The sequence below is a fragment of the Podarcis cretensis genome (assembly GCF_951804945.1).
Source record: "Podarcis cretensis genome assembly, chromosome: 3".
Classification (NCBI taxonomy): Eukaryota; Metazoa; Chordata; class Lepidosauria; order Squamata; family Lacertidae; genus Podarcis; species Podarcis cretensis.
Window position 1 is genome coordinate 96,628,958 of NC_137172.1, and position 27,076 is coordinate 96,656,033.

Genomic DNA, 27,076 nt, shown 5'->3' on the forward strand with positions numbered 1-27,076 from the left:
GTCAGAGTGCAAACAAAATTGAACCTGTTCCATTTTAATGCACCAAGAACTTTTAAAGCCGTTTTATAGCACAGGTGTAGGTAACTAGATTCGGACCGATGTTAATTCAGATGCAGCTAAAACATTTAATACCATGTAAACTTGCTGAAAATCTGGTGGAGAAGATTTGCATAAACTGAGACTCCAGTAAGTTTTAATGGGATGCTGTGATTTTGAGTGATGCAGCAGTATGTTTGCCCAAGGACTTAGCCCTTGACCTGCTGGCAGTTTTCCTGCTGACTCCCCTCCCCTCCCCTTCTTTTCTTTGTGGAGAACTTCAGAGAGGTGTTTACAAGCACTATCTCAAAATTGCAGCCTTCATAGGCTGCTTTTAACTTGGTTAAGAAAAACCAACCTGTTGGTTTCACTATACTGTACATTTGTGTTTAATTTGTTTACTCCTCCCATATTCTCGGGAATGGGCTGGAGAGGAATTGGACTCTGCATTGAATGAAGTACCATTCATTTGCTGATTACAGGAAGTCTAACAGGATGTTTATAGTAATTTATAGCAGCTGCCTGCATTTGCCATGCTTCCAGGCTTTTCATTTTCACTATAATCAATAGACACCTGCTCATTTTTTAAATTCCCCCGAAATTTAATTTAGAAGGTTTTGTGGTCCCTATCAGATTCAAGACCACTTTTCTAGACGTCTTCAGACAGTGTAGTGTCACTCTCTAGATAGTACTGGCTTTGACAATGACTATGCTTTGTTGCAGTTTTGTTTGCTGCACAGCAAAAAAACACGCAAAGTGTATATAGGCAGCAGGTGCACTTAAAATAGCCACATACATATGCCGTGGACCTCAGAGTGTAAAATTGGCATATCCATGGCAAATCTGCTGGAGATTTTGAGGTGTGAAACTACCCTCCAGTATGTAAGTCCATTTGCATGGTTGTTGCTGATTTACTCGCAGAAAGAAATTTGCGTTGCATTTCAGGAGTAATGATATGTGAAATGTGTGTTCCATGCTGAGCAGGATTTTTCCACCTTCCATCTTGGACCTGCTAGATGGTTTAGGATACGGGTAGTATTGCTAGAACTGCTAAGATAGACAAACAGCACATTCCTTTTTCAACAGAAACTTGCCTCATATAAGAAACCATTATGGAACTTGTGTAAGTGTAAGCCCCATTGATATTAACAGTGTTTTCTTCTGAATGGGCATGTCTGGGATTGCGCTGAATATCACTTGCATGAATGGAGAATATTTTTCATTGTATATCGGCTACTGAATGCAAAATGGTTGTGTCTTAGGTGGAAGTCTTCCATTCTGCAGACAACAGTATTTTAGATTTGATAATGATTACTTAGAAGCTGACATATAAGCCCCAGATTTGACACTTAGAACAGTGTATATTCTTCTTCTTCTTTTGTAAAGATACTTGCCTTTGTCTGTTTTCTGGCAATTTTACATATTTTGAGCACTCGAGGGAAAAATAGCATTTGGTTGCAAAAGTAAATATGTTGGGGTTGGATTAGGCATGGCCAAGCCTTCTGTAGCGCATATGCCAAGAGATGACCTTGAAGTAACAGCCCTTAAAAAGCTCATTATTGTCTTGTTTCAAAAAGCTCAAAGCAGGATGTGAATTTTCTGTGCCTCCAAGCGAAGCTGACAGTACTTCGGGGCCCTCTCCCTGCAATATGTTTAGAAAACAAAAAACCCAGAACCAGTGATAACTGAAGAAACTAAAAAATAAGGTGGTTGGATTTCTTTACGCTTTCCGCAGCTAGCACCAGAAGTGCAACAATGCGCACACCTATCCATGAAGAGACAGTGTCACTGAAGGGGTTCATAGATGCTTGTGGTTGGCAGTGGGGTTCTTTTGGAATGGGAGATTTATGTTTCAGCACTGGAAAGGAGAAGTGCGTATCAAGAAACCTGACAAAAGGATGGGAGCATGTTGCTTGTGTCCACTTCTAAGAATCATAATTTAAGTTACAGACATTTCTACATGTAAGGTAAAGGTAAAGGGGCCCCTGACTGTTATGTCCAGTCGTGACCGACTCTGGGGTTGCGGCGCTCATCTCGCTTTATTGGCTGAGGGAGCCGGTGTACAGCTTCCGGGTCATGTGGCCAGCATGACTAAGCCGCTTCTGGCGAACCAGAGCAGCGCATGGAAATGCCATTTACCTTCCCGCTGGAGCAGTACCTATTTATCTACTTGCACTTTGACGTGCTTTTGAACTGCTAGGTTGGCAGGAGCAGGGAACGAGGAACGAGAGCTCACCCCGTTGCGGGGATTCGAACCGCCGATCTTCTGATCGACAAGCCCTAGGCTCTGTGGTTTAACCCACAGCACCACCTGTGTCCCTTTTCTACATGTAGTTCACAAATATTTCCTAGAATAAGTGCATTTGGTAATAAAAAACAACAACCTTAATATGCAGGAGATTAATTTTATATAAACAATTAGTAAGAACATGCATTCTCACCTAATTTATCATTCCTAAAGTTTGTAAAATAGCATCTGGAAGTTTGTGTCGCATTGCTAATAATCTCACAGGCAATATCTAATAAATGCCCAGGACACATTTCTGCAGCCATGTTTTACGTAACACTTGTATCACAATTGATTGCACTGGATTAGGTGAGAAATGATTACAGGGCATAATTCTATGCAACAAAAGCAATGTTTTGCCGGTAAAATGTTTGAATTCCCAGTAATAAATGAGTGAGAATTGTGTATTTATTGTGTCATAAACAAGTGTAATGACCTTTATTTACATTCAGTTAATTAACAAGTATTACCTGGCTCAGCAAGAGCTCAGTTGGGAAAAATGAACAGATTCAACTGTGACAGATCTTATTTCCTCCTGGGAAGACAAATAAACAATAACAAGGAATTGTTTCTGAGAGGGAAGGCTTGAACAAATGGCTAATTACTGTGGTTTTCTCAAAAGAGCATTGAGGAGGAATGCCTTCTATTATATGAGACCAAGACAGGTTCTGTTTTGTACAGAGTTTTGCTAAAGACTTGTCTTAAAAACATAGGCGATCTGTTTAAGAACTAATTATAAATATACGTTGCTGCTTTATCTGTTAATATCTTTTGTGTGTCACTTTTCTATTTTTTTAATGCTTGTTTGTTATGCAGAAGATATGAACTATGTGGAAAATGTGATGTTGAGCCTAGAAATATAAAATTCATATTTATGACATACACAATTTGCTAGATCAGACCGTTTGAAATGTCTGGTTTGCAAGATTTTTGTTTCTATCCCTTTGTTAAGCATCCTTGACATGGTAATTTATAACCTACCCTCTCACATTCTTTTCCTGTAGTTGCCTTCTCTTCAGCTGTCTTGTCAATCTGGCTGCAGATTTAAAAAAATATTTGACGAGGCTGAGCAGGTTCTCAATCGCTATATTAAACTATTGTTCTTGCTGACCTTCACTCGGCAGTCTAATTTAAGGATAAACATCAATCTAAGACAGAAGTTACTTCTTTTTTTAAGTAATAATGACATTTGCAAGAATGACATGACAGCTTCACTTTCTGTGCGTGTGTTTTTTCTGTCTTTCTTTTAAAAAAGACCTGTTACCTGTTGAGTGACACAACGGTCCTTAGACGGCAAATAGAGTTTCTGGTGGCAATAAACGAATGCAAAAATGCTGTATGGGCAGGGAGAGTCAGGTGGTATCAGAACCAGAAATACAGCTAACGAAGGAATACAAATGAATGCTAAGAGGGAAATGTGGGAGTGTCCAAACCTGGATTTCTCTCAACATTAACTTGGAGGCTGAAGTGTGTAATCTTTCCCAGCCCACTTATTATTATTTTTCCTGCAAATGTCCTATATTGTTACTAAATTAGACAAAATTAGATTCTGGAACTAGAAGTGATGCTCCATTAGAGTGCGGGTTGCCTTTTAAGGACTGGTTGCAGCTTAAAAAAAAACCCACTTATGCGCCAGTCCTCCCCAGTGTTGGTCCCTGCACTCTCTGTTACCTCTGGAAAGGTAGGCTAGTCCTAGGGGTTTGCTGAGAGCATCTAGATCAGCCTTTCTCAACCTGTGGGTCCCCATATGTTGTTGATCTACAACTCCCATCACCCCTAGCGAGCAAGGCCAGAGCTCAGGGATGATGGGAGTTGTAGTCCAACAACATCTGGGGACCCACAGGTTGAGAACCGCTGATCTAGATAGACCAAAGGGAACTATGGGTGAGTTGCTTGTGAAGTTGGGAGCAATAATGGTGGCACTTCAACCGATGACATAGACAGTTGAGTCCCAGAGTTGGCATCCATCTGTTTTGGGAGACAGTGGAGGAGTGCGCCTTTGGGGGTGAGGTCAAGCTGTTGGAAGGTTGCAGCACCAGCTGTGGCTGTAGAGACTGATGCCGGAGAGACAAGCTTTGTTACAACTTGGGCAGATGAAGGTGTCCTTCTGGTTGTGCTGCCGCAGATGCACCATGGCTTTTCTCCTTCTCTCTGTGCTTTCCTCCTCCTGCCACTGCTAGGGATGCATGACTTGATTGCCTGTCTCCACGCACTGTGGTGAAACTCATCCATATATGGAATAGCAAAATTTATGACACAAATGCATAATTACATGCAACACAGTAGAGGGAGAGCTTTGCAAGAGCTGTGGTATGCACAGGAGATCTCAGAGTGAAGATTAGTCTTGATCACTCCTTAAGTGGGGGGGGGCAGCTCATGGATGGTTTTGTGTGGGGAACCCCTTTCTCATGTGGGAGCTTTGTGTGCACATCTAAGCTTCTGCCTTGTGCAAGAATCTGCCAACCAGACGAACCTGTCTGGGCTTTAACTCTGAAACCTGCTTAGTTTAGGTGTGTTCTTGTTAACAGTTCCTGCCGTGTGTGTGTGGGGGGGGGGGAACCATGTGATGCTATTGCATATTTGAAGAGGAGAGACGCATTCCCTTAAAAACATGTAGCTCTGTATAAAGCATCAGAGTAAAACCTCCAGGTTTTGTCGTTGTGAAAGGGCAGAAATGATGATGATGATACAGTCCAGTATGCTAAGGATGAACTGTACTTCCTAGCAAAGATTTTAATTTGGGTTGCTGCTTAGGTGCACACGGTTGACTGCATTTCATGGCATCTGTGCCATATGGCTAACTGCTTTTGAAATGTCCCCACTCCCTCTGTTTCATGAACAGTTTGAGGAGATGCATTAGGTGTTGGTTTTTTTTCTGAGGAAAGAATGTTTAGAGCCCTTATGGGGTTCCATTGCTCTTTCAAAAAGAAAAGAAAGCTTGATGAGGATCGAATTACCACCCAGTCAGGTTTTTGTAGAAGTTTTATCTTCTAAGCACAATTGTATCTGCTGGTGAACGTGGACAGGTTAAGCCGGCTATTCCAAAAAAGCACCACAGATTATTATTTTGTGTGTGTATTACAATCCTGTCGTACAGTGCTTTGTTTTCAATCCATCAAACGAGAACTTCAAAGGGTGAAGGCATTTCTTTCTCACTGTCTATTCAGTTTTCATTGAAAGCAGCAACTGTATCCCTTTCCTGATGCTTCTGTAAGGCTGGTTACTCCACCTGTCAGGCTGCCAAGTGATTTGACTGGGAGCAAATGAGCTCTGAGTCATACTTGTACTGCTTGCGTGCTTTTATTACAGCAACAAACTATTCCTGTCAAATAAATCGGACTCCGCTACAAAATCAGATGCATTTAGGGAGGGGGGGGGGGAAGTCAGTGAAACGTATGTTCCTTTTCACCATCTTCACAGCATACAAGGTTGCTTGTAAAATGAGATTAGAAGTCATTGGCGGGAAGGCATGCATTGAAGGAACGGATGAGGTTGTTCTTTGGAATGTTGGTGTGTTAGCTTGGAAAAATCTTTCAATTACAAGACTTGGCTTTTTGTGTTTACTGCAAGTGTGTCGCTGAAGTTCAGTGGCTGCGCTGTGAATCTCCAGGGATTGTATAGCAGAGAAGAAAGGGACAAAAGAACTGGTATACGTAATATAAAATAACATTACATTCAATAAACTTCTCTTTCTAAAAAGGTTTAGGCCGAAAAAAATACTGCACTCTTCAACGTGAGTCATGTTATTAGGATTGGTTTATGCTTTGAAGCAAACGTCTTATACTATTAATTGGTTACGTGCAAGATTGTTAATTGACTTGCCATTTAATAATCTGGCAGCCTGAGACTGTTTTATCACTACAGAGTGCTGAGATGAGCTGTTATTTTTGGATTAGGCTGGGGGAACTTCAGAATAGCAAGAGTCAGACCTGCTTGTTACCATTGATGCATCGGTGTTTGGGCTGTTTTTCCCCCTCTTGCGTCATATGCAACAGAGTACTGTGTTTCAAGGGCATTGGAGCATTTTAGTGAAGCCAGCGGAACAGCCACATTTTTGTGCTAGACTATGCAGATGATTCTTAGCAACGTTTTAAAAATAGGCCTCTTTTCAACAACACTGTAAGCCAAAGTATGGCATAACAAGAATACGCACTGTTTGTGTAATCTTGCTAAGCCATAGTTTAACTTGCTATTTCAGGTGAACCAGTTTAGGCAACATCACTTTCTAAATTCATTTTGTTTTCTAGTTGAAATGATGATGATGATGATCATGTATTAGTAAGTGTGCATAGCTTTTTATGATATATTTGAAAGCTGTTTCCAATATCAGATACAAATATGTTCAGTCAGTACACAGGTTCTTCAGGTCATGACTTCTGATAAACTATGACTTGATTTCCGGTATATATGAATATCATGTCAGTTATGGAGGGCTATACATTGTTTAATTTATTGCTTATCTTCTTTAACACTTCCAAAGGGGGACTGGAAGAGGTGTTTGTTTGTTTTTAGTTTTCCCACTTGATTATTACTTGATTATTTTGAAGAAAAATTGGTATATTACAGGCAGTGTTCAAAATTAGCCAGGCGCTGGGCGCATTTTGCACCTGGCTATTGGCTCTGTGGGTTAAACCACAGAGCCTAGGACTTGCCGATCAGAAGGTTGGTGGTTCGAATCCCCACAACGGGGTGAGCTCCCGTTGTTCGGTCCCTGCTCCTGCCCACCTAGCAGTTCGAAAGCATGTCAAAGTACAAGTAGATAAATAGGTACCGCTCCGGTGGGAAGGTAAACGGCATCTCCGTGCGCTGCTCTGGTTCACCAGAAGCGGCCTAGTCATGCTGACCACATGACCCGGAAGCTGTACGCCGGCTCTCTCAGCCAATAAAGCGAGATGAGCGCCGCAACCCCAGAGTCGGTCACGACTGGACCAAATGGTCAGGGGTCCCTTTACCTTTATCAGCCACTTGAGACCAAGTGAAGATACATGGGTGCCAGGATCCCCCTGTGCTATTGGGCGAGTCAAATTTTAGCTGGCACTAACAATATGCACACTTCATTTTCAGCTTTGTAATCTTGCACAAAAAGGGTTCTCAAACATTCCCTTAGTGCACCCGTAACCCAGGTTTAAGCGAATAGCTTTTATATCTCAGTTTCTAACACTGGTTGCTGCATCCATTAGGCCCTACTGCATCATGGTGTCTATGCTTTTGTCTGTATGCATTGTGCCAGTAGACAGTAAAATGCTAGGAAAAGCATAGATGTAAAATATGTGCTCAACAGCGTTGTCTTACCTTACTTGATGTTGGTTTTTCATGTCTAACTGCAATTGCTGTCTATATCAAAGCCCTTTTTAACTTCAAAGGGCCGGTTTAACCTTGCAGCCCATTTTGATAGGTAGGCACGGCATACTTTTAGATGTGATCAAATAGTCTGAATCAAAACAAAAACTAATTGCTCCTTGACAGTTCCCTACAGTTCTTGTTTTAGTAGGAATTTGGGTGTTTTGAGCTGCTCTTTACTAAGGTATTTCTTTCATCCACACTGTTAAGATCATTGAGAGGCAAGTAGTAGCATGCCCATTTTGACTTTGTATGTAGGAACTTTGTTTTACTTTCCTCCTCTTTTTATTTCTTTTAACAGAGACGTTCTTTCAGGTTAGGTTAGTTTTTTTTAGGTTAGTCTTTTTCTCTGTGTGGCTTCTAGTTCACTGTCTGTGAGCGGTGAATGCAAGGTATGATAGTTTGTTCATGGCCCTAATTAAGACCTCACTCTGTCAAGTGTCCAGTTGGCTGCTTTTCTAAAAGCTTGTGTTTCTGGAAAGGCAAGAATAGAACTTTGGAAAGGCATTCTAGGTGACTTTTGCCTGCACATAGGAATGCTTTGAAAGCTGCCATAAACTTGAGCTCCAATATTTGGCTTCACTACAAGCGACTATGTGGCTTGGGGGGCAACTCAGTTAATGACTTTGACAGCTCTCTTTTGCCTGAAACAAGTGTCAGCATTAATTGCTGTATATTAGTGTAACACCTCAAAAATGTAAGGCTTAATAAAAGTTGTAATAGGATAGTGAAGCTAATATTAAGAAGGTCTGCTCAGTCTGTGAGCAGAAACCAACTTGCTCATTGAGACCCTTATCTGATACAACATTTAATCTAAGGTTTTGCAGTGAGCAGCAGGCCTGTGCATTTCCATCCCTTATCCTCCTCTGACATGACCACAGTTTTGTGATTTAGAAGTTTTCACTTTCTATTTTTAAGCTAAGTAATGTTCCTTGTGGTGACTGGACATGGGGAAACAAAGCAGGCTCATAAATTACAGATTGAAACTGGATTTTTAACAAGACTAATCACAGTTCTCCGAGTTGGGAAATAACAAAGATCTCTTGTTTGGAAGCATCCACTTGTGCTTTTACTCTCCTTTTCATGACTGCATTGAACAAGTGGGATGCAGAGTGTGTGATGCCACATGTGCACAACATGTTGAAGGTATGTTTCAGGTCTGTTTTAATATATGGTGATATTTCATAGGCTGCACGTTTTAAGAAATGCCCCAACACACGTGCAAAAATGTGGCTGGTATTTTGGAGGAGCTTTTCAGATAGCTCTGTTGTTGGCTTCAAAACAGGTAGTATCTCACAGACTCAAGCCATTAAAAAAATAAAATAAAATTGCACACATTTGCACCAATGCATGATGAAAGCAAAAATAAAAGGTGCTGCACCAGATTGGTTTTATTCCTAGAAATGATCCAATGAGCGTTGAGTTTTTCAGGTATTCAAAATTGCATTTTCCAACATTTGCAACTTTCCCCCAGAAAGAAGAATTGCTTTCTTTCTTTCCTCCAGCAAAGAGTCTTTTGCTGTTAGATTTCTGTGTCTGTGGAGAAACGAGAATCTGCATGCTTTGCAGAAAAGAAAATGCCTGTTGAGAAAAAGCTGTAAAGGTCAAAACCAGTCTTTTACTGCATGTTTGAGGGGTTTTGCTCTTTGTATTCTTTTTCTTTTGGGAGGGGGCAGGGGAAGCCATATGATGTAAGAATATTGTAGTGTAGAATTGGTATTCTACTCACCTAAAAGTTCCCAATTTTAACAATAGGTGTACAGATAATTTCGAAGTGGTCTTTAAAAGCCATGCCTTGCTTGAAGAAAAAAAAAAAAGTACATCTAGCATATGAGGTCAATGAGGATAAAGCAGTGTCAAGAGCCTATACCAGGGGTCAGCAAACTTTTTCAGAAGGGGACCGGTCCACTGTCCCTCAGACCTTGGGGCGGGCCAGACCCACCCTCTCCCAAAAGCACCCCCCTCTCCTGAAAGGACCCCCCCCCCCCGCCGATGCCAGTCATGCCGCCGCCGCCTTGTCTTTGGCAGTGTTGGCGGCGGCCTCTGTCTCAGCAGAGAGGAAGTGATCAAGCAGGAAGAGCTGAGTGGGAGGAAGCGGCAGTGGTGCAGAGGCTGCGTCAGCGTTGCCGCCTGCCCAGAGGCGCCCGTGGCTTCTGACTGGCTGCAGGAGCTTCCAGCAGCCAATCAGAAGCCGTGTTGTGTCATGGAAGTCATTCACCGTGTGGTGAGGTCTCCGCGCCGGTTTAGCATGGGGACTGACCGAGTGGGCAGCAGGGTCCGCAAGGTTTGTGGGCTGGATTAACGAGCCCGGCGGGCTGCATCTGGCCCATGGGCCTTAGTTTGCTGACCCCTGGTCTATACTTAGTTTTTGCTTTCTCCTTTGAGATTAGGAACAACGACCACTTAAGTATCAGTGCCTCCAGGCTACTTCACTTTTCTTACAGAAATATTAATTCCATCAAAGGAACAGTCTGCATACCTCATATATGCATGTTTCTACTCCCTGCTGTAAGTGTAATGCAAAGTATTCTGCTAATGTTGCGAAGTATAAGCTTGCTGGAAATACCCAAGTATTTACATAATTACAGAAAATGGTTTCAATTTATTATATTAGCAACAGCTGAATTTGGAGATGGTATTTTGAGCAGCTGGGCATTTCCTTTTCTGCTGCAGAGCTGGTGATCCAATCAGTTGCTTTCTTGAATGATATGGAAGCTTGAAAAATATGAGCCAGCTGTTTTTGGTGGCTCTCAAAACTGGGGACATTTGAAGCAAAAGGATATGGAAAGTTGGAAGCAGGTGGGATGAAGTGAAATATTCTGTTGTAGACATAAGCATAGAACCAAGGTCCATGGCGGTTCCTTCCTTCTCATGCATGTAGTGCCAAACCATGGTTTTGTTTGATGTGCAGAGACAGACAGTATGTTGCTTAGAGTGAGATTTGTGTAATAGACCTGCTCTGTGTGCTAAAATAACTTGGAGAAGAAGAGAACTAAAACTCTATTTGGGTCTATACCACCTTGGATGCTTTCTCACTAGGTTTGAACCAAGTTATCTAGGGTTAGGATTTTTGGCAATGAAAAGGGACATTTAGAGGGCATGCAAGCTTACATGCATTTCCCCCCCTTCCACCTGTTATGTTACCTGTCTCTCAGGAGCTGCTTTGGTGCCATTTCCTAAACAAAGTGTCTCCCCCCCCTTCCTGTCAATGTGCTCTCAGCCAATCAAGGAGCACATAGCCAGCACAATGATCTCATCAAGGGCAAATGAGGCCTTCGCATTGTTTCGCTTTGAATGGAGGGGATGGGGTAAGTGAAAGTGTTGGCCTGTTGCAAAGGCAACCATGCTGTTGCTCCCTGTTCCACTACACAGTGCTGGCAGGCGATGAATCTCTCTGGGGAGTTTGGCATGCAGAGAAGGCTTCCGTGCAACTGTCACTTACTCCGTGAAGAACTGCATCTTAAACGGGATGCATTTTTGAATGCAAATGTCTCTGTACTGCATTGCCTTCTGTGGGATCCAGACACAATATGAGTATACTTATGCACATCCCATTGAAAGCAATGTAGTGCAGCATCTGTACTGGGACAAGGATTCCCAAATGTTTTTATCTGTAAGCAGCAACTTTGATCCAGTAAATGGAAGGCACACACAAGCCTGGTTCTGCACACTACACTCTGTAATTGGATCAGGTCGTCTGTCTCATCCGGGCCATGCTGTATTTGATTTTCTGCCACTGCAGCAAGATGGGGAAGTGTTAGTGTAGTTGTTCTGGCGCATGCTTGTGCATTCCCTTCTTCCTCTCTCCAAACAACTTCCTGTCCGTCCTCCCTGCAAAATCACTGGAAAAAGTAATGGTTGTTTTCAAGAACGTGAATGTCCGTAGCTTTCCTCTCCCTGTTTGGTTCAACTTTAATTGTGACATCAGAGGAGCTAAGTCAGTGGAAGCTACACGGGTCACGATGCTTTTGCCTGAAAAGCCCTGGTATGAAAGCAGAGAATATCAGCTGCTGCCGTAGATATAGTGTCATCAGTTTCTGGAGCAAACAGACAAGAGAAGTTGAAGCATGCTGCAAGTTTTTAATGAGAAAACAAAAATACAGACTGTTACATTGATGAATTCTTCAGTAAATACGTAGAAATGACAATTGAACCCCCACCATAATTAGATTTGTGGTGTACTGTATATGTTGCAGAATAAAGACAAATTGAGAGGAGGAGGATGGAAAGATAATTCTGCATAAATCACTTTTGTTTCTGTCTCGGAGACATATGAAAGAGACAAGATGATGTAAAAATAAAATAAAATTCAAACCTGAGTGGTTGAAAGGACAATCTGAGGGCTGATTCTGATTTCCCTACAATTTTCATTATTGAGAACCAGGGAGAAAATGTGTGCCATATTTTCAGCTTGTCTTTTCACAAAATGTTGACAGGCACAAATAGTAAAGACGCTTGTTTTTCCTTGGTGCGTAGCAGTAATAACAATGTGACTGTCTCCTAGATCCCTCATTGTTAATGCCTTGATTTACTGGAATGCGCAGGGACCATTATGGTTCTAAAGGAAATAATTCATTGAAAAATATACAGTACAATGCAAGCGAAATCCATGAGAGATTACAGCTCCATTTGAAGAGCTGATGTGGTTCAGTAACTGGAGAGATGGGGAGAAAATTTCATTTGTCATGGACTTGTTTTTGGCAGGTCATGGTCTGTCACCCTTGGTTCCCTTTCTTAAAATGGGGATAATAGTCATCACAAAGCTGTTGTGAGAGCACAATAAAGCTTGTAAAGCACTTTGCAATTGCCAGCCCTTTATAAATAACAAGTAGCAACAATACTTAGCATTTAATCAATTGATGCAGTCTCTCTGCCTAGAAGAAAACTGGCAGCCAGCAACTTTGCCGTTCGAAAGCCTTGTCTGATTGCCAGTGGTGTGCCTTTTTGTGTTCATAGTACATTTAATATGTTACCACTTCAAACTTTGCCTATCCAAACAAGGAAAAGTAAACTTTAGAAACTGCTCTAATTAATTTTTTTTAAAATAATGTTAATTGTGTAGCTTTTTTTTAGTTGTAGGGCTATTATGCTGGCCACTGAGGTCAGGAAACTGGTAGAACAGTCCTCTGTTAAAGTTAAGCCACTAAGAGTTTTGCTTTACAATGTCTGTATCTTTTTATTATGTCTTTATTTATGGCAGTTCTAAACAGCTTTCATATTAAAAAAAAATAGTCAGTTTGTGCCACAAAACACATTTTGAACAAGAAGACGGCTAAAGACTCAGCAATAAAAGGAATAAATAATAAAAGGTATAGTGGAAAACCAGAGCTGTTTTATAGAAAATAGCAAATTAGTCTTTTGTAATGGTGAGCACCTGCAATACCAGTTGAAGCCAGCCATTTGAGGCTACAATTCTGTACAAACTTGCTTACGAGTAGACAGTCATAGGCCTGCATTGTTGGTGACCCTTGGAAGAGTTTTGGTGCACCCTGACATGTGCACAGGCATTTTTTGTTGCTGTAACGCCTTTTCACAGATTTTCCAAGCATGCCGCATAAAATGGGTGGCAGAATGATAGTGGACATGCCTGTTAACATGGACACCAGGAAAATAATTTTGAAAGGGACTGGCTGCCTAAAGAGTTTGTCCCCCACTGATGTAGTGAAATGCTGTTTCATGCTTATCCGTTGGATGAGGACGATTACAGGAAGGATAACAAACCTGCGACTTTCATGAAGATGCCTTCTCGCTGCAGGCTTTTCTTCTGATGAAAGGATTAATGTGAAACTAATTGAAGGCCAGAAAGATCTCTGTGGTTGGTTGAGTGTGCTGATCTAATCTTTCAAAGATGAGGTGAATAACGTAATTTTGGATTTACAGTGGCCTTTCTCTGAGTCTTGCTTTTGAATAGTATTTTTTTCATACTCATCTATAGAAAGAAGGCCAATAAGTCCAAACATCATGAATGCTGCTCCTAAATACATGAATAGCCACCTTCAGTTTTGCAGAAGTAATACCTCTGATGAGTGTTCTGTAGTATGGAAAATGTTTTAGTATCTGAATCAGCCCCCGAATTCCCCACTTGTTAGTTTGAAAACACTCATGAGGGTTATAGATGGGAGGAACTACTCTGTGAATTTCTTAAAAGCTGTTAACACCTGTTGTATAACTTTAGTTTTAGTTACGAAACTTTAGATTTAGCTCCATTTTGCAGTTAAAGACAAACCTACCTAATTTGCACACTGGAAAACAGTAATTGAATCATATCCTTCCTGGTAAGGAGCAGAACTGTCCAAGAAGTTTAGATTGCACAACTTCCAATGGCTTGTGACAAATTCTAATTTTGGAAGTTAATTGCTGGTTGTGTTGCTGGGGGTGGTGAGGGAAGGGAGGAATCTGGTACATCAGTATGTGTGCAATTAGAGTTTAGGACATTAAGGCTGAAATCCTGTACCCACTTAACCTGTGAGCAAGTCTAATTGAAATCGTTGGAATCTTTGAGTAGGCATGCATAGGATGGAATCCAGGACTTGCTTAGAGGAACAGGTGTTAAGGGCTCCTGTGCATGTTGTATAAGAATATTTATAAAGGCACAACTCTGGCAACAGATAAACCTTATTTTCTTTTCTTCTTGTTGCTTCTATTTAACTCCCAAATATGATTCTGAGCTTCATGGGAGTATCTAGAATTTGTGGCTGCTTAAGAACAGCTATGCACATTTGTTTTATGCCTGAAATCATTTAGTATAAACAAGAATTTTAATTAATGCAGCTTATTAATAACTGTTATAAGCAAGCAGATGCTCAGTGCTGCTATCATTGGCTTTTTACATAAAATGTGCACTTCCATATTCATTGCTACAGATTCTATCGTGGTAAGGGAATATTAATGACTGTAAAGTTTGTGTGTCAAATTATTGTATGTACTATTGTGTTCGAATTCATTTTCTGTAGTGCTCATTATTTGAAATGTCATCTGTCTTACCATAAATGGCATTTATCAGAATGCCTCTTTCTGTAATACTTAATGAAATAATCTGGTGTTGGAGTGGGCACTGTGTAATAGGAATTTAAGTTACAGATTTTCCAGCTATCAAACACTGTTTTACCTCCACCGCCCCCCACCAAATTTCATCTACAACTATGAATATTAGATTTTGTTTTTTATCAGATAAGTTGGAAAACGAGTGCCTGCACTCAAAACCGAAGCTATTTTTTTATATGAAATAATTAATAACCTTAATAGCTAATGGCTGCTTTGAACGCTTGAATTTTCTGGTCGAAAATGGTCATGTAAATGCTAATCGTTCTGACCAAAGACACGACCATTTTCGACCAGAAAATTCAAGCGTTCAAAGTAGAAGACAGGGGCTGGCCTTCAGTTTCCTACTCTAAACCTTCCCAGTTCTCATAGCAGCTACTCCAAGTTGCAATTTCAAGTTTATGTAGTAAAATACAACCCAGGTGTTCCATGGAACAAACCTGTGGAACAATGAGAGACTAGGGTAGCAGACATTTTGAGGTAGTTGTGAGTCGCGTGGTGTTGAATAAAACTTGCACCACGCTTCGATGGGCATAGTTTTCCTCAGCAGAAAATTATAAGCTGTCAGCCAGTGACACACTGGAGCTGGACAGGTCCCCTGCTGGGCAACCATCATAGTGAGAAGTCTCCAAGTGGAGAAGAAACAATAAAGGTACATACAATCCGTACCCTGCGGGTTCAGCAAAAAGAGTGGGGAAACAGTCCTGTTTGACCAAGCCATCTCAGTTGACTGTGGCATACAACTCCCAGGCAAAGCAAATCCGCTGGATGCAAAGCTGGGGTCGCTAAGGCCTTTCATGTAAACCACACAACGGCCCAACAAAATTATGGGGGTGAGGTGTTCACCACTGATGGTGGTTCTGGCAGGCATCATTAGCGGAGCAGGTGAAGTAAATGCTGAGGTAAAATATCACCCCCAAAATGGCTGTCCTGCTTCTAGAGGTTCTGGACAGGCTGCACCATCTCTTGAGTGTTGAAGGAAGAGAACGCTCCAAGCACAAGGAACCGACTTCTGAGAACTGCTCCCCATTCCCTTCCCTAAAAATAAGACTGTGGGGATAGGTTTTTGAGAGACAAATCTCTATCTGTCTGTCTGTCTGTCTATCTATCTATCTATCTATCTATCTATCTATCTATCTATCTATCATCTATCTATCTATATATCTATCTATCATCTATCTATCTTTTGATGGAGTTACAAGTTTGGTGGATCAGGGCATGCTTTTTGACAAAGTCTCCCATGATATTCTTACAGAGAAGCTGGTAAAAAGTGGACCGAGTGAGGTGGATTTGTAGTTGGTTGACTGACCGAACCCAAAGAGTGCTCACTAATGGTTCTTTGTCATATTGGAAAAAAAGTGACAAGTGGGCTATGCCACATGGTAGATACCAAGACAGTGTTGGAATCTTTCAGGGCGAAGGCATAGTTCCAGGGTTTATACTTTTTGGTATGTGGTCCTTTGATGCTGCTGTGTTATTACTTAGAATGTAGAAAGGAGAGATTCCTGTGAGCGAGGAAAAGCCTGTCAATACCAGTCCTTGTGAAGGAAGTATTGTTGTTCAAGATGGCTGTAGAACCCATGGTGTAGTTTTACCTGGGAGCTTGTAGATGTTCTTCCTTTCTTTTCTGAGCCTGTCCTGTCTACGCCTGTCTACATTAAAATACGCTTACAGGCTGGCTGTAGAAAGACGCTTCCATCAACAGTATGAAAATATCTACTTTAATAAGGTTACAAGATGGTAAGTGCCCTTTTTAAAAACAAATTAATCCCATAGTGCATATGAGACTATTACCACCTTTGTATAGTGGTACCTCTGGATACGAACGGGATCCGTTCTAGAGCCCCGTTCGCATCCTGAAGCGAACGCAACCCACACCTGTGGATTGCAATTTACCGCTTCTGCGCATGCGCGTGACATCATTTTGACCGTCTGCACATGCACGAGCGGCGAAACCCGGAAGTAACGCGTCCCATTACTTCCAGGTCGCCGTGGAGCGCAACCCAAAAACGCTCAACCTGAAGCATCTTCAACCCAAGGTATGACTGTACTGTGATAATCTCAGATAGCATTACCATATTTTTCCGTTTATAAGACCCCCCCCCCCATTTTTGGGGACTAAATTTTAAGAAAATGAGGGGAGATGGCCCAGAGTTGTTGAGCCTCTCCCCCAATACAGCCACTGGACTTGTTGTGGGGAAAGAATGTTCTTAGCGTGTGTGTGTGTGCGTGTGTGTGTGCCTGATCATCCATAGCTTTAAAGATTTTTAAAAAGCTTATATTACTCTCTAATGCACTTACATGATAATTTAATAACTAGTTTACCTTCTCTGTTTCAGATATTGTTTTGTTTTTGCTTTGGGATACCTCACTGTGTGCCAAATTTCTAGAGTCTATATCTTTGATTACGGACAATATTCTGCTGATTTTTCTGGGTAAGAATAAATAATACTTTCTATATCCTAGGTGTTTCTCTAGCTAAATATAGTGGATTGTATCCAATTAAGACAGATTCAGAGCAGACCCATAAAAATCAACTGACGTTAGTTATGTATTAGTTGGATACAACCCATTGAGGATAGATAGATAGATGATAGATAGATAGATGATAGATAGATAGATGATAGATAGATAGATAGATAGATAGATAGATAGATAGATAGATAGACAGACAGACAGACAGATAGATAGATAGATAGATAGATAGACAGATGAGTTAAACATGTTTTCCTGGAACTGTATACATGTGTGCACAATTTAAAAGTTCTTTAATCAGTTTCTATGGGTTTCTTTTGAGATCTTTGCCTATTTATCTATAATAGGAGAAGAACTCTGTACAATCCTCTCCATGCATGTAGCTCTATACTGAGATATCTGTCTGGGAAGGACTGCTACCGCACAAATTTCTACCTAGATTCATCACAGCTCCTTTTGGAGTTTAGATAGATGCAACATAGGAAATCCCTGGTGCCACTTTCCTGTGAAAATCCTCCCGCCCAAAGCTGTTGTTTGCCATTTGGGGCAAAGCATTTAACACTGCCTCTCCATTTAACTTTGCGTATGGTGATGTGCAATAAAAACACAAGTATTAAAAATTGCTCTCTTCATGCTGTTCTCTTCAACCAATTTATCTGCCAACGTGCTTTTGTCATCTTTCTCCTCTCCTTGGTACAAGAGGGTTTTGTAAAGCCTGCTGAGGGAGTCAAAATCCCTCCTTTATCTGTGGTTGGCGTGGGACCTCCAGATTACCATTTATTTACACTGTGAAAATGTGTTTTGATTTTTCTAGTCTGAATTGTGTAATCAGGGAATGGTGTTTCTCCTGAGTACCGATGGATCTTTGCTATATTGCTTTCTCTGTTATTATAATTACCATTACCCAAGTGACTAAAAGGCAGCAAACAATGTCTTCCTCGACATGCAGGAAAACCAATATGCTCCCTACAGGCTAGCTGTACAAAGACACTAATTACTTTTTATTGCTTTTAAAATAAGTTCAATTTTTCAAAGTCAGCTGCATTCTAATATTTATGGAGCAAATATGTGGCTGACAGCATGTGTCTGACAGGCTCAAACAACACTACTATATTTACTAGGGACAGCCATTTTTTTCAGGTACCTCTACCTGGTGAGTAATGCCCCAGATTTGGGAGTGTCTCTTAAAAAAAATAACCTAGACTTGCCATTTGCCAGGTTTTAGTCTCTTCCATTGGCTTTCAAGAACACCTGTGTATATGGGAATGGCCTTCATGGTAGGAAATCATGCATTTTGTCTGTGGCACATATGTGCATAAATAAATGCATAAACATGAATGCCAAGGAATGGCTCAGACACCCTGAGAACAAGCATTCAACAGCATCAGGTTTGACTGCTCCATCCTCTTCTTCACACTCTTCTGATGAAGGAATTCTGCCGCTGGTTTGTGGGAAACCATGTTGTTGTTTTTTCCCCAATCACAAGGCTTGTCCACAAATCAAGGTTGGAAATAAATGGCAACCCTGATCAAGCTGTTATCTTGTTATGCTAGCTCAAATGAAATGGTCATTTGTTTTCTTACACTTGTCATCCCACCCTTCCTCCAAGGTCTCCCTTCTTTTAACCTGTGTATATATCTGGCAAAAAGAGGAAACCCAATAGGTTTCCTTTGGGAAAGCATTCCACAGTTGCATAACCACCACGGAAAGGTCATGCTTAGTTGCTGAATAGCCCAGAATAGCTTCAAAATCAAAGCCTCTTGACAATGATCTGAATTCCTGGGCATCAAACAATATAGTTGGTTGGTTTAGTATTGATGCTAATGCCACTGGTTTCTCTTCCACACAGGCTTACCTAAGACCTACCCATAAAAAGACTTCTAGTGGCATGTTTTAAAAACAAATTAATGGCACGTTCAGTTCTATCTTTCTGTTGGAAAGCAATACTTTTATGGGTGAGATCTGCATGTTCTGTTTCTGAAGTCTTTTATTTTTTCATTTCCCTCTCACTTTGTCACAGCCCAATGATGATAATTACACAGAAAATCACAAGCTTGGCGTATGAAATTCATGATGGTAAGACTTTGGGGGGCTGGGGGCAGGACGGTGAGCTAAATCCTCTCTTGTTAATGCCTTCTCTTGCGGTGTGGAACATAAGCCATGTGGCCATGTTTATTTTCACATGTCTTTAACAGGAATTGGAGATGCATAATTGTGCCAATATGTTTATCTGTTAATGAGGGGAATGCTATGTGACAGTAAACAACAACAACAACAAAACACGACAGCCAGAACTATGTAAAAATTCTCAAGGAAGCTTCTTTGCTCATGCTGAACATGGAGAAGGTCATGCAAGGATATCCTTTATTCTCTGTTCTGGCAGTTCTTTACAATAGGTGAAGGAGTTGTGCTTATTGCCAAATTAACAAAACAGATAACTGGTGACTGTAAGGGCTGAATACTGTACCACTACTTAGCTGTTCTGTGCCTTGTTCAACTGTTCTTGGTTTTTGTATGCAATATGTATCTAGCAGTATTGTGGTATGTAAAGTTATGAAGACAGATAACAAAAGAGTTCAGATATACTAAACTATAGCTGTCGTGACTGATCAGTTTAGATAGCCACTCTTATAAGCAGGAGGATGTTTTGGGACTAAGCACCACATTTTTCGCTCTATAAGACGCACCAGACCACAAGACGCACCTAGTTTTTGGAGGAGGAAAACAAGAAAAAAAAATATTCTGAATCTCAGAAGCCAGAACAGCAAGAGGGATCGCTACGCAGTGAAATCAGCAATCCCTCTTGCTGTTCTGGCTTCTGTGATAGCTGTGCAGCCTACATTCGCTCCATAAGACGCACACACATTTCCCTTACTTTTTAGGAGGGAAAAAGTGAGTCTTATAGAGCAAAAAATACGGTAAGTTACCCAGTTCACCTGAAAAAAAAAAAAGGGACATAATGATAAATCAAGGTTTAGTGTTAGAAAAATCTCGACAGTCGTTGGGCTTTTATGTTCCCCTCTTCTATGAAGAGAACAGAACCTTCCATGGTGGATAAGCTGCAATTTTATCATGCCCCCAAACCCTACATTAATCTTAACTAAGGTTACTTGAAGCAAGCCTGCTTTTTAAACCATGGTTTGCAGTTGGTTGGTTTCCACTGACCATAGTTAACATTCACTGTAGCTTGTCCAGATTTGAACAATACACCAAGCTGCAGTTTATCTACAAGGGAAATGTAAGCTACTGTGCTCCTTCTTTATGGCTGCACTGAGGTGTGTTGGGGAGTCCGATGGCCCAAGGTTTACCGCAACCCATTCTTGTGACGCCAAGTTATGGTTTGGCATCAGTGTTGGACCCAGCCCAATACGTTACACTCCCATTTCTTTCCTCAACCCACAGGAATGTTTCGAAAGGAGGAAGAATTGACACAATCACAGCGATGCTTAGCTGTGAGGTAAGTTTTCTCTGCTTCAGTGTAAGCTGCCACCTGGCCCCTCAGACCTGCAATTGGCCATTCTGCAGAAAACAGGAAGCTAAGGAGACCCCTTAAAACTCTGGGTTGCATTCTGCTCATTTGTGTAAAGTACAAATGAAGCCATTTTGAGTTTTTCACCCCCCAAAAGTAGGAAAGAATAATATGCTTTGAATTAATAACTTTGGATATATTATGCTATAGAGACTGATTCAGCTCACTTTACATTTGAAATGAGTCAATTCCTCCCAGACCCTTTATTTATATAGACAAGTTTCTAATAGAGTGTTGACTCACCCCTTGGATTTCCCTTTCATTCCAGAAATCAAACCCCGTTAAATAATGCCTGTTAAGAGAAATCAATAAAGTTTGGCTTCAGGATTAAGGGGATTAAGGATTAAGGCTGCACTGGCTCCCGGTGGAGTACAGGATCAGGTTTAGGGTGCTGGTTTTAACCTTGAAAGCCCTGTATGGCTTAGGACCCTCGTACCTACGGGACCGGCTCCTTTGGTATGCCCCACAGAGGACCTTACGGTATGCAAACAACAACACTCGGAAGATCCCAGGTCCCAGGGAAATTAGACTGACCTCAACCAGAGCCAGGGCCTTTTCGGTTGTGGCCCCAGCCTGGTGAACGCTATCCCACAAGAGTCTAGGGCCCTGTAAATAGAAGTAATTGCAACTAGAATACAATCAGTGTGTGGTTTTAGTGTTGTTCTCTTAGAAAATGTCAATGAAAACCTCACCAGATGCTTGTCTTTGAATTACAGGCGCATGCCAAGTCTGCTGGAGTATTTAAGTTACAACTGTAATTTCATGGGTATCCTGGCAGGCCCATTATGCTCTTATAAAGACTATATTACTTTCATTGAAGGCAGATCATACCAACTGACACAGTCTGAAGCAAATGGGAAAGAAGAGATAAAATATGAACAAACAGATCCCTCTCCAAATGTAAGATCTACGGCTTTTTTTTGCTGTGCTGCTGTTCTTCTAGTGCATGAGAAGCTTTGTTTGCACTACGTGTTCTTTGCAACTCTCTCAAGCTGTATCTTGAACATGAGTGGTGATCATTCACGAATGGCACAGTTCTGCCTTCAAAAAGAAAATATTACCTATGTCTAAAAAGGTAGATACTCTCCATAGATAATCATTAATGGACCTTGTGGGCCAACGTATAGTAGCCTCGGAAGCAGTTACATATTTCAAAATGCACTTTTAATGTAATTTCCCTGCTGCTTCTAGTATTAATGAGTTCTTTTGCAGCAGCAGGCAAGAAGAATGAAGGAAGAAACTATGTACAGCAGTACCTCGGTTTTCAAACACCTCCGTTGACTAACATTTCGGTTTTCGAACGCCGTAAATGCTTCGGTTTTCGAACGCGCCTTGGAAGTTGAACATGAAATGCAGCTTTCGTATTGAGTTTTCCGTTTTGAGGCTTCTGTTTTCGAACGTTTCGGAGCTCAAATGGTCTTCCAGAATGGATTACGTTCCGAAACTGAGGTACCACTGTACTTTTTGTTAGATCTTATAATCTGAAGTAATACAGGGTGATATTCCAACTAGATTTATCCCAGGGGACATCCTTTGAAGTTAATGAATCTTAAGTTAGGGCCATTGAAATGAATGAATCTACTCTGAGTAAAACTTGGCTGAATAGCTCCCTGTATTATTTTGGATTCTAAGGTCTAACAAGTTTGTTTCGTTCGTTGCACTAGCAGAATTTGTTATGCTGGCTCCTCCCAGCACAACTGTTTAGCTGAATCGGGCCCCATATCTGCTTAGACGCAGCCTTTGGCTTTATCATCTGCTGCTGTCTCCACTACCATCCCCAAAGCTGGTGTAAATATTGGTGATGGGAGAAGTTGCAGAGGAAATGACTGATGCCAAGCATTGTGAACCAGGGTTAAATGTGAGTTTGGGTGGCTCCACTCATAGTAGCTAAGGGACTACTGAACTTCAGGAGCTCATTGCCAACCTCCTCCACCGCCCTGGCCTAGAAATGAGAAAATATTCTCTGTTCCTAACATAGAACCATGTGGTTGACAAAGAGATGGCCCTTTGCATTTTTACTGTATAAACTTGCTAGAAAACTCCCAAGTGTTGGTCAAGCGCAGGGTCTTTAATTGAGGCTTTTATAAAGAACTCTACCTTCATAATCTCGGCCGATCACACAGTACAGGTAAGTTATCTTTAGCTGTATTGCTCACATGCTTGACATTTTTAGTTACTTATGCTGCACTAGCTTTCTGACATTACTTTTAAGGGAACCTGTGTTTGCTCTTGATATTTTACACTTCCCAACTGGCATTAAAAGAGAAATATGGCTGCATTTTATAACGCCAGTGAGTATTGTGTGCTTCTTGGGAAATAACGTGGATCGTACAACTCTTTGCCCCCTGCTGCATTTGCTGTATCAGGTTGCTAGCTCAACTTGCTTACTTACATAAAAGAGTTGCACTTCAGTTTGCCATCTTGCTGAAATGCTTATCTAAGTGGGGGATTTTGGCTGAATTTTCATACTGATTTTTTTCTTTTATTTTTAAGAATAACAATGCATCATTAGATTAAGTTTAGCTTTCTTGGGTAATGAGGATCAGCAAATGGGAAGCTCTATATGAAATAACTCTCTTTCCCCTAATCTAATAAGCTTCCTTTCTCGTTTGAGTTTTATTTCTGTAGCATAAAATTAACGACAGTCCCTTCTCCTTCTGCTAACTTCATTAGGCGCATGATATGAGCTTAATGTAAGTTTCTACTGTGCTAATTGCATGTTAACTGAATATAGTCAAAATTCTCAAGTGATTTACCTCATATCTCCCTCCTATTGTGCCTTTTTACAAGCTATCATTTGTTGGTGCTCAAACTGGTGTCAACTGAAATTAATGTCTATCTTCGTAAGTTTCTTTTTCTTATAGCTATTAGCTACCCTTAAACTCCCATGTTCTTGTGGAACACATCCCCTTTGCTTATGGCTTCTTAGTAATATTTTTAGCTATTTAACCCCTTGTTAATTGCCTCAGTGTGTGTGTAACTCCTTGTGCAGCAGTCCCAAATGCCACAAGCTTTGCTGAACTAATTATATTTTGTGAAGCTGCCAAGCAAGCATCAAAATGAGCTCCACTCCAAACAGGTGTCTTAAAATAAAGTTTTAACCACCTAGGATCCTCTTAAACATCCACTGAGATTAGTTGCTGTCTTTCCCAGTGGGACATTGAATCTTAGGCATCAGATACAGAGTTAACACATAAAGTAATAATTTCTAAAATGCTTTCCAGCGCTCAGAATGTTTCATAATTTTGTGGGTGCCCACTTATGTGGAGTTCGTGTAGCAAAGTGGAGAGTGGTATGGTATAATATAATTGGATTTTTAAAATTTTATTTCAGGTGTAGCCCATGGATATATTTCATGAATACATATTCTGTGGAGGGCAGTATACATGTTTTCCATCTAGAAACTGACCAGATCCAAACCTGATTAGCTTTGGCAGGGTTGTTGTATCCTGTCCCTTCAGGCCATGGTTGTGAGTTATGAGTCAGGAAATCACAGCTTTAAATCTCAGTCATGAATTAATGGAGTGCCCTTTGGCGAGCCATTGGCTGCCTTTTGACATCACGCTAAGCTGTGGATTAGCTAGATGTGAACATGTCTAGCCCCTCCTAGTTTTGTGTGCTTCTGCTTTTAGTTAATCACAATCAGTTATGCTATCCAAACTTGACAAACGCTAGTTAATCAAACAAGTCAACTTTAGACCCTGTTTTCTGAAACAGGTTTGTTTAAGCTATCCATTGTTAAGAGCAGTTCTGCAGCAATCTGTGGCTAAACCAAAATGGTAGCCAAAGCTTCTGAACTCTACCCAGCCTCATGGGAAGATGCTGGACTATATATCTATATCTATTTAGAAAATCTAAAAGCATTTTAAAACAGCCACATACACTCACAACTAATGATTTCAAGGTTGCTGGGTACTGTATTTTTCAGTCGTCATATAACTGGGTAAATAAGAGGGTTTTTAAAATTTTCTCCTGGGCATTAATGAGAGAGAATGATGGTGCCTTACCAAGGAAGGCATTCCACAAGCAGGGAACTTGCCAGTGAGAAGGCCCTGTCATGAATCATTGCTAATTGGGCAATCGTGGATCATAGCTAACTGCTCATCATCGGCCCTGAGATGATTGCTATCATATCTTTCTTTTGAGAATTTGTAGGACACCCTATAACAAGTTTTAGGGTGGCTTACAGCAAAGTTTAAATAAATTAAATAGTCAGTGAAACAGTAACACAATGGAAAATATAAACAATAAAGCAAGTATTGCTTTCAGGGTCATTATACTTTTATTGAAATGACATTGTGTGAAGAACTTGAGTATTCATCATCAGCATCATCAGCTTTGTAATGGAGGCTGAAATGGTGACTTGCCCAATGGGCCCTGATCGAGCAAGTAGCCGAAACGAAACCAATATCCAATCCCAGCACTCTGTGCTTCTTCACCACACCGACACAATTAAGTATTCTGGCTTAACAAAAAAGAGAGACCAGCATCTTATAGATAAAAACAGTAAACGAAGGAAGGTCAGTTGCTCATGTTCAAACATGGTGAATATGTAACTGGAATGGATCTTTGACAATCACAAAAACTTAACAGCACACACAGAATGGCCCAGTGCAAACTCATGTAACATACAATAAGGCAGAAAACAAATAGTCTTATACATATGCAACAATTACCCATTTGCAGGACATTGCAGAATCATCAGACATTCTTGTAATGAATATAATTGATGGATAGCCAGGAAAGAGCTGTTTTCATTAGTTGTTCCTAGTGAGCAGGGCCAGCCCACTCATGAGGCAAGGGGAGGCGAGTGCCTCAGGCGGCAGGATCCACAGGGGCCGCAGATCCCGATGTTGATCTTTATTTCTCCCTTGTTCCTGATGTAGATCTTCACTCGCTCCTTCTTGCATGGCGGGGAGAGGGGGACACTATTTTGGGGTCTGCTTCAGGTACTAAAATGTTTTGTGCTGGTCCTGATACTGAGTATATAGTGCCCCCCCCACCCGTAACATAGTTTTTATTCCTTTTCCTCTTTAAACTGTTTAACATGCTTGCGTTGAGATACATCTTTGTTTACGTTAGGGCATATGACATGCAACAATTAAATAAATCTAAAACATCAATGAACAATCAGATAAACGTTTCTAGGATATAGTAATTTTAATGGGATTGCTTTATTGTGTATTTAGTTATGGATGTTTACATATATTAATGTCGGTGCAACTAGTTTTATTCTTTCTAAACTTGCATAGAAGCTTATTTTGGTGTGTGTGTGTGTGTGTGTGTGTGTGTATATATATATATATATATATATATATATATATATATAATATTAAGTCTATTTTAGAAAGTTTCCGCTCTAAAAGGTACTGAATGAACCACCCATGTATTTTGAAAACATTGATAATTCATATTTCATTTGCAAAGGAGTGTCACTTTGCTCACCCAATGAAATCTCTTTTAGAACATTTTTTATTGCCTATAGAAAACGCAAACAAACTGATGAGTTAAAAACATCTTCTCTTAAAAGCACTTTTGAATATCACTAATGCAAGTTTTGAAATGTACAAAAAAGTTTCTCATTTTAAGGCTTGACTTTAAGATAAAAAATGTATTTGTGAAAAATGATAAATATGTCAGAGAGTTGGCCCTCACTCTAAAATGGGTTAAATGAACAAAAAGCCGTATTGAATAAAAACCTACTCCAATTTTCGGATGATTTCATATGAGCTCAAAATTGTGTAACCCATGAATTAAGGAGCAAGTGCTGTTAAAGAAACGAGGACAAATCTAAGTAATAATTTAGCTCTCTGAGGCATTGTACCTAAGTTTACTTTCATCAGCAAGTGTATGATTCCAGTTCTAGGAATTTTTCTATATGTAGTTTAAAAATCTGTTGATAGATTTGGCAGTTATTTTCTAGTTTTGATAAATAGTAACAGCTCAGATTGTTATGATTAGTTAAGACTGGCTATTCTGAGAAAACAGCATTAAGGATTTCTGTACGTACCAAAATATATTGACTTACGGTATTTGAGGTCTCCTTTTGGATCTAAACATCTTTCTAAAGATGGCTAAACATCTTTCAGATCTTAAGATCTAAAGTATTATCTCTCTCTCTCTCTCTCTCTCTCTCTCTCACACACACACACACACACACACACACACACACGTGTGTGTGTAAATTCTGTTTCAAATAGATATAAAATTCTGATAGTTAGACTCTTGTATTTCACATGACCTTAAAGTGTCAGATATGAAAATTAAAAGTCATAATGGATTGACATTTTGGAGGGAGTACAAGTCTTGTGACTTGAGTGACTGAATTTTCTTTTGGATGCTTTCCTCGCCAAGTTATTTCTTGTCAC

At 40.6% G+C, this 27,076-nt stretch overlaps 1 protein-coding gene across 2 annotated transcripts in view; it reads left to right on the top strand.

Moving 5' to 3' along the window:
* The window catches only part of MBOAT2 (membrane bound glycerophospholipid O-acyltransferase 2), a 74,885-nt gene that overhangs the window by 27,943 nt on the left and 19,866 nt on the right, over positions 1-27,076 (top strand). For both annotated transcript variants that reach the window (XM_079969906.1, XM_079969907.1), the window contains exons 4-7: positions 17,044-17,139; positions 19,200-19,255; positions 20,582-20,636; positions 21,425-21,608. In XM_079969906.1, the coding sequence (XP_079826032.1) occupies positions 17,044-17,139; positions 19,200-19,255; positions 20,582-20,636; positions 21,425-21,608 (391 nt within the window). The remainder of the gene's footprint in view (positions 1-17,043; positions 17,140-19,199; positions 19,256-20,581; positions 20,637-21,424; positions 21,609-27,076) is intronic.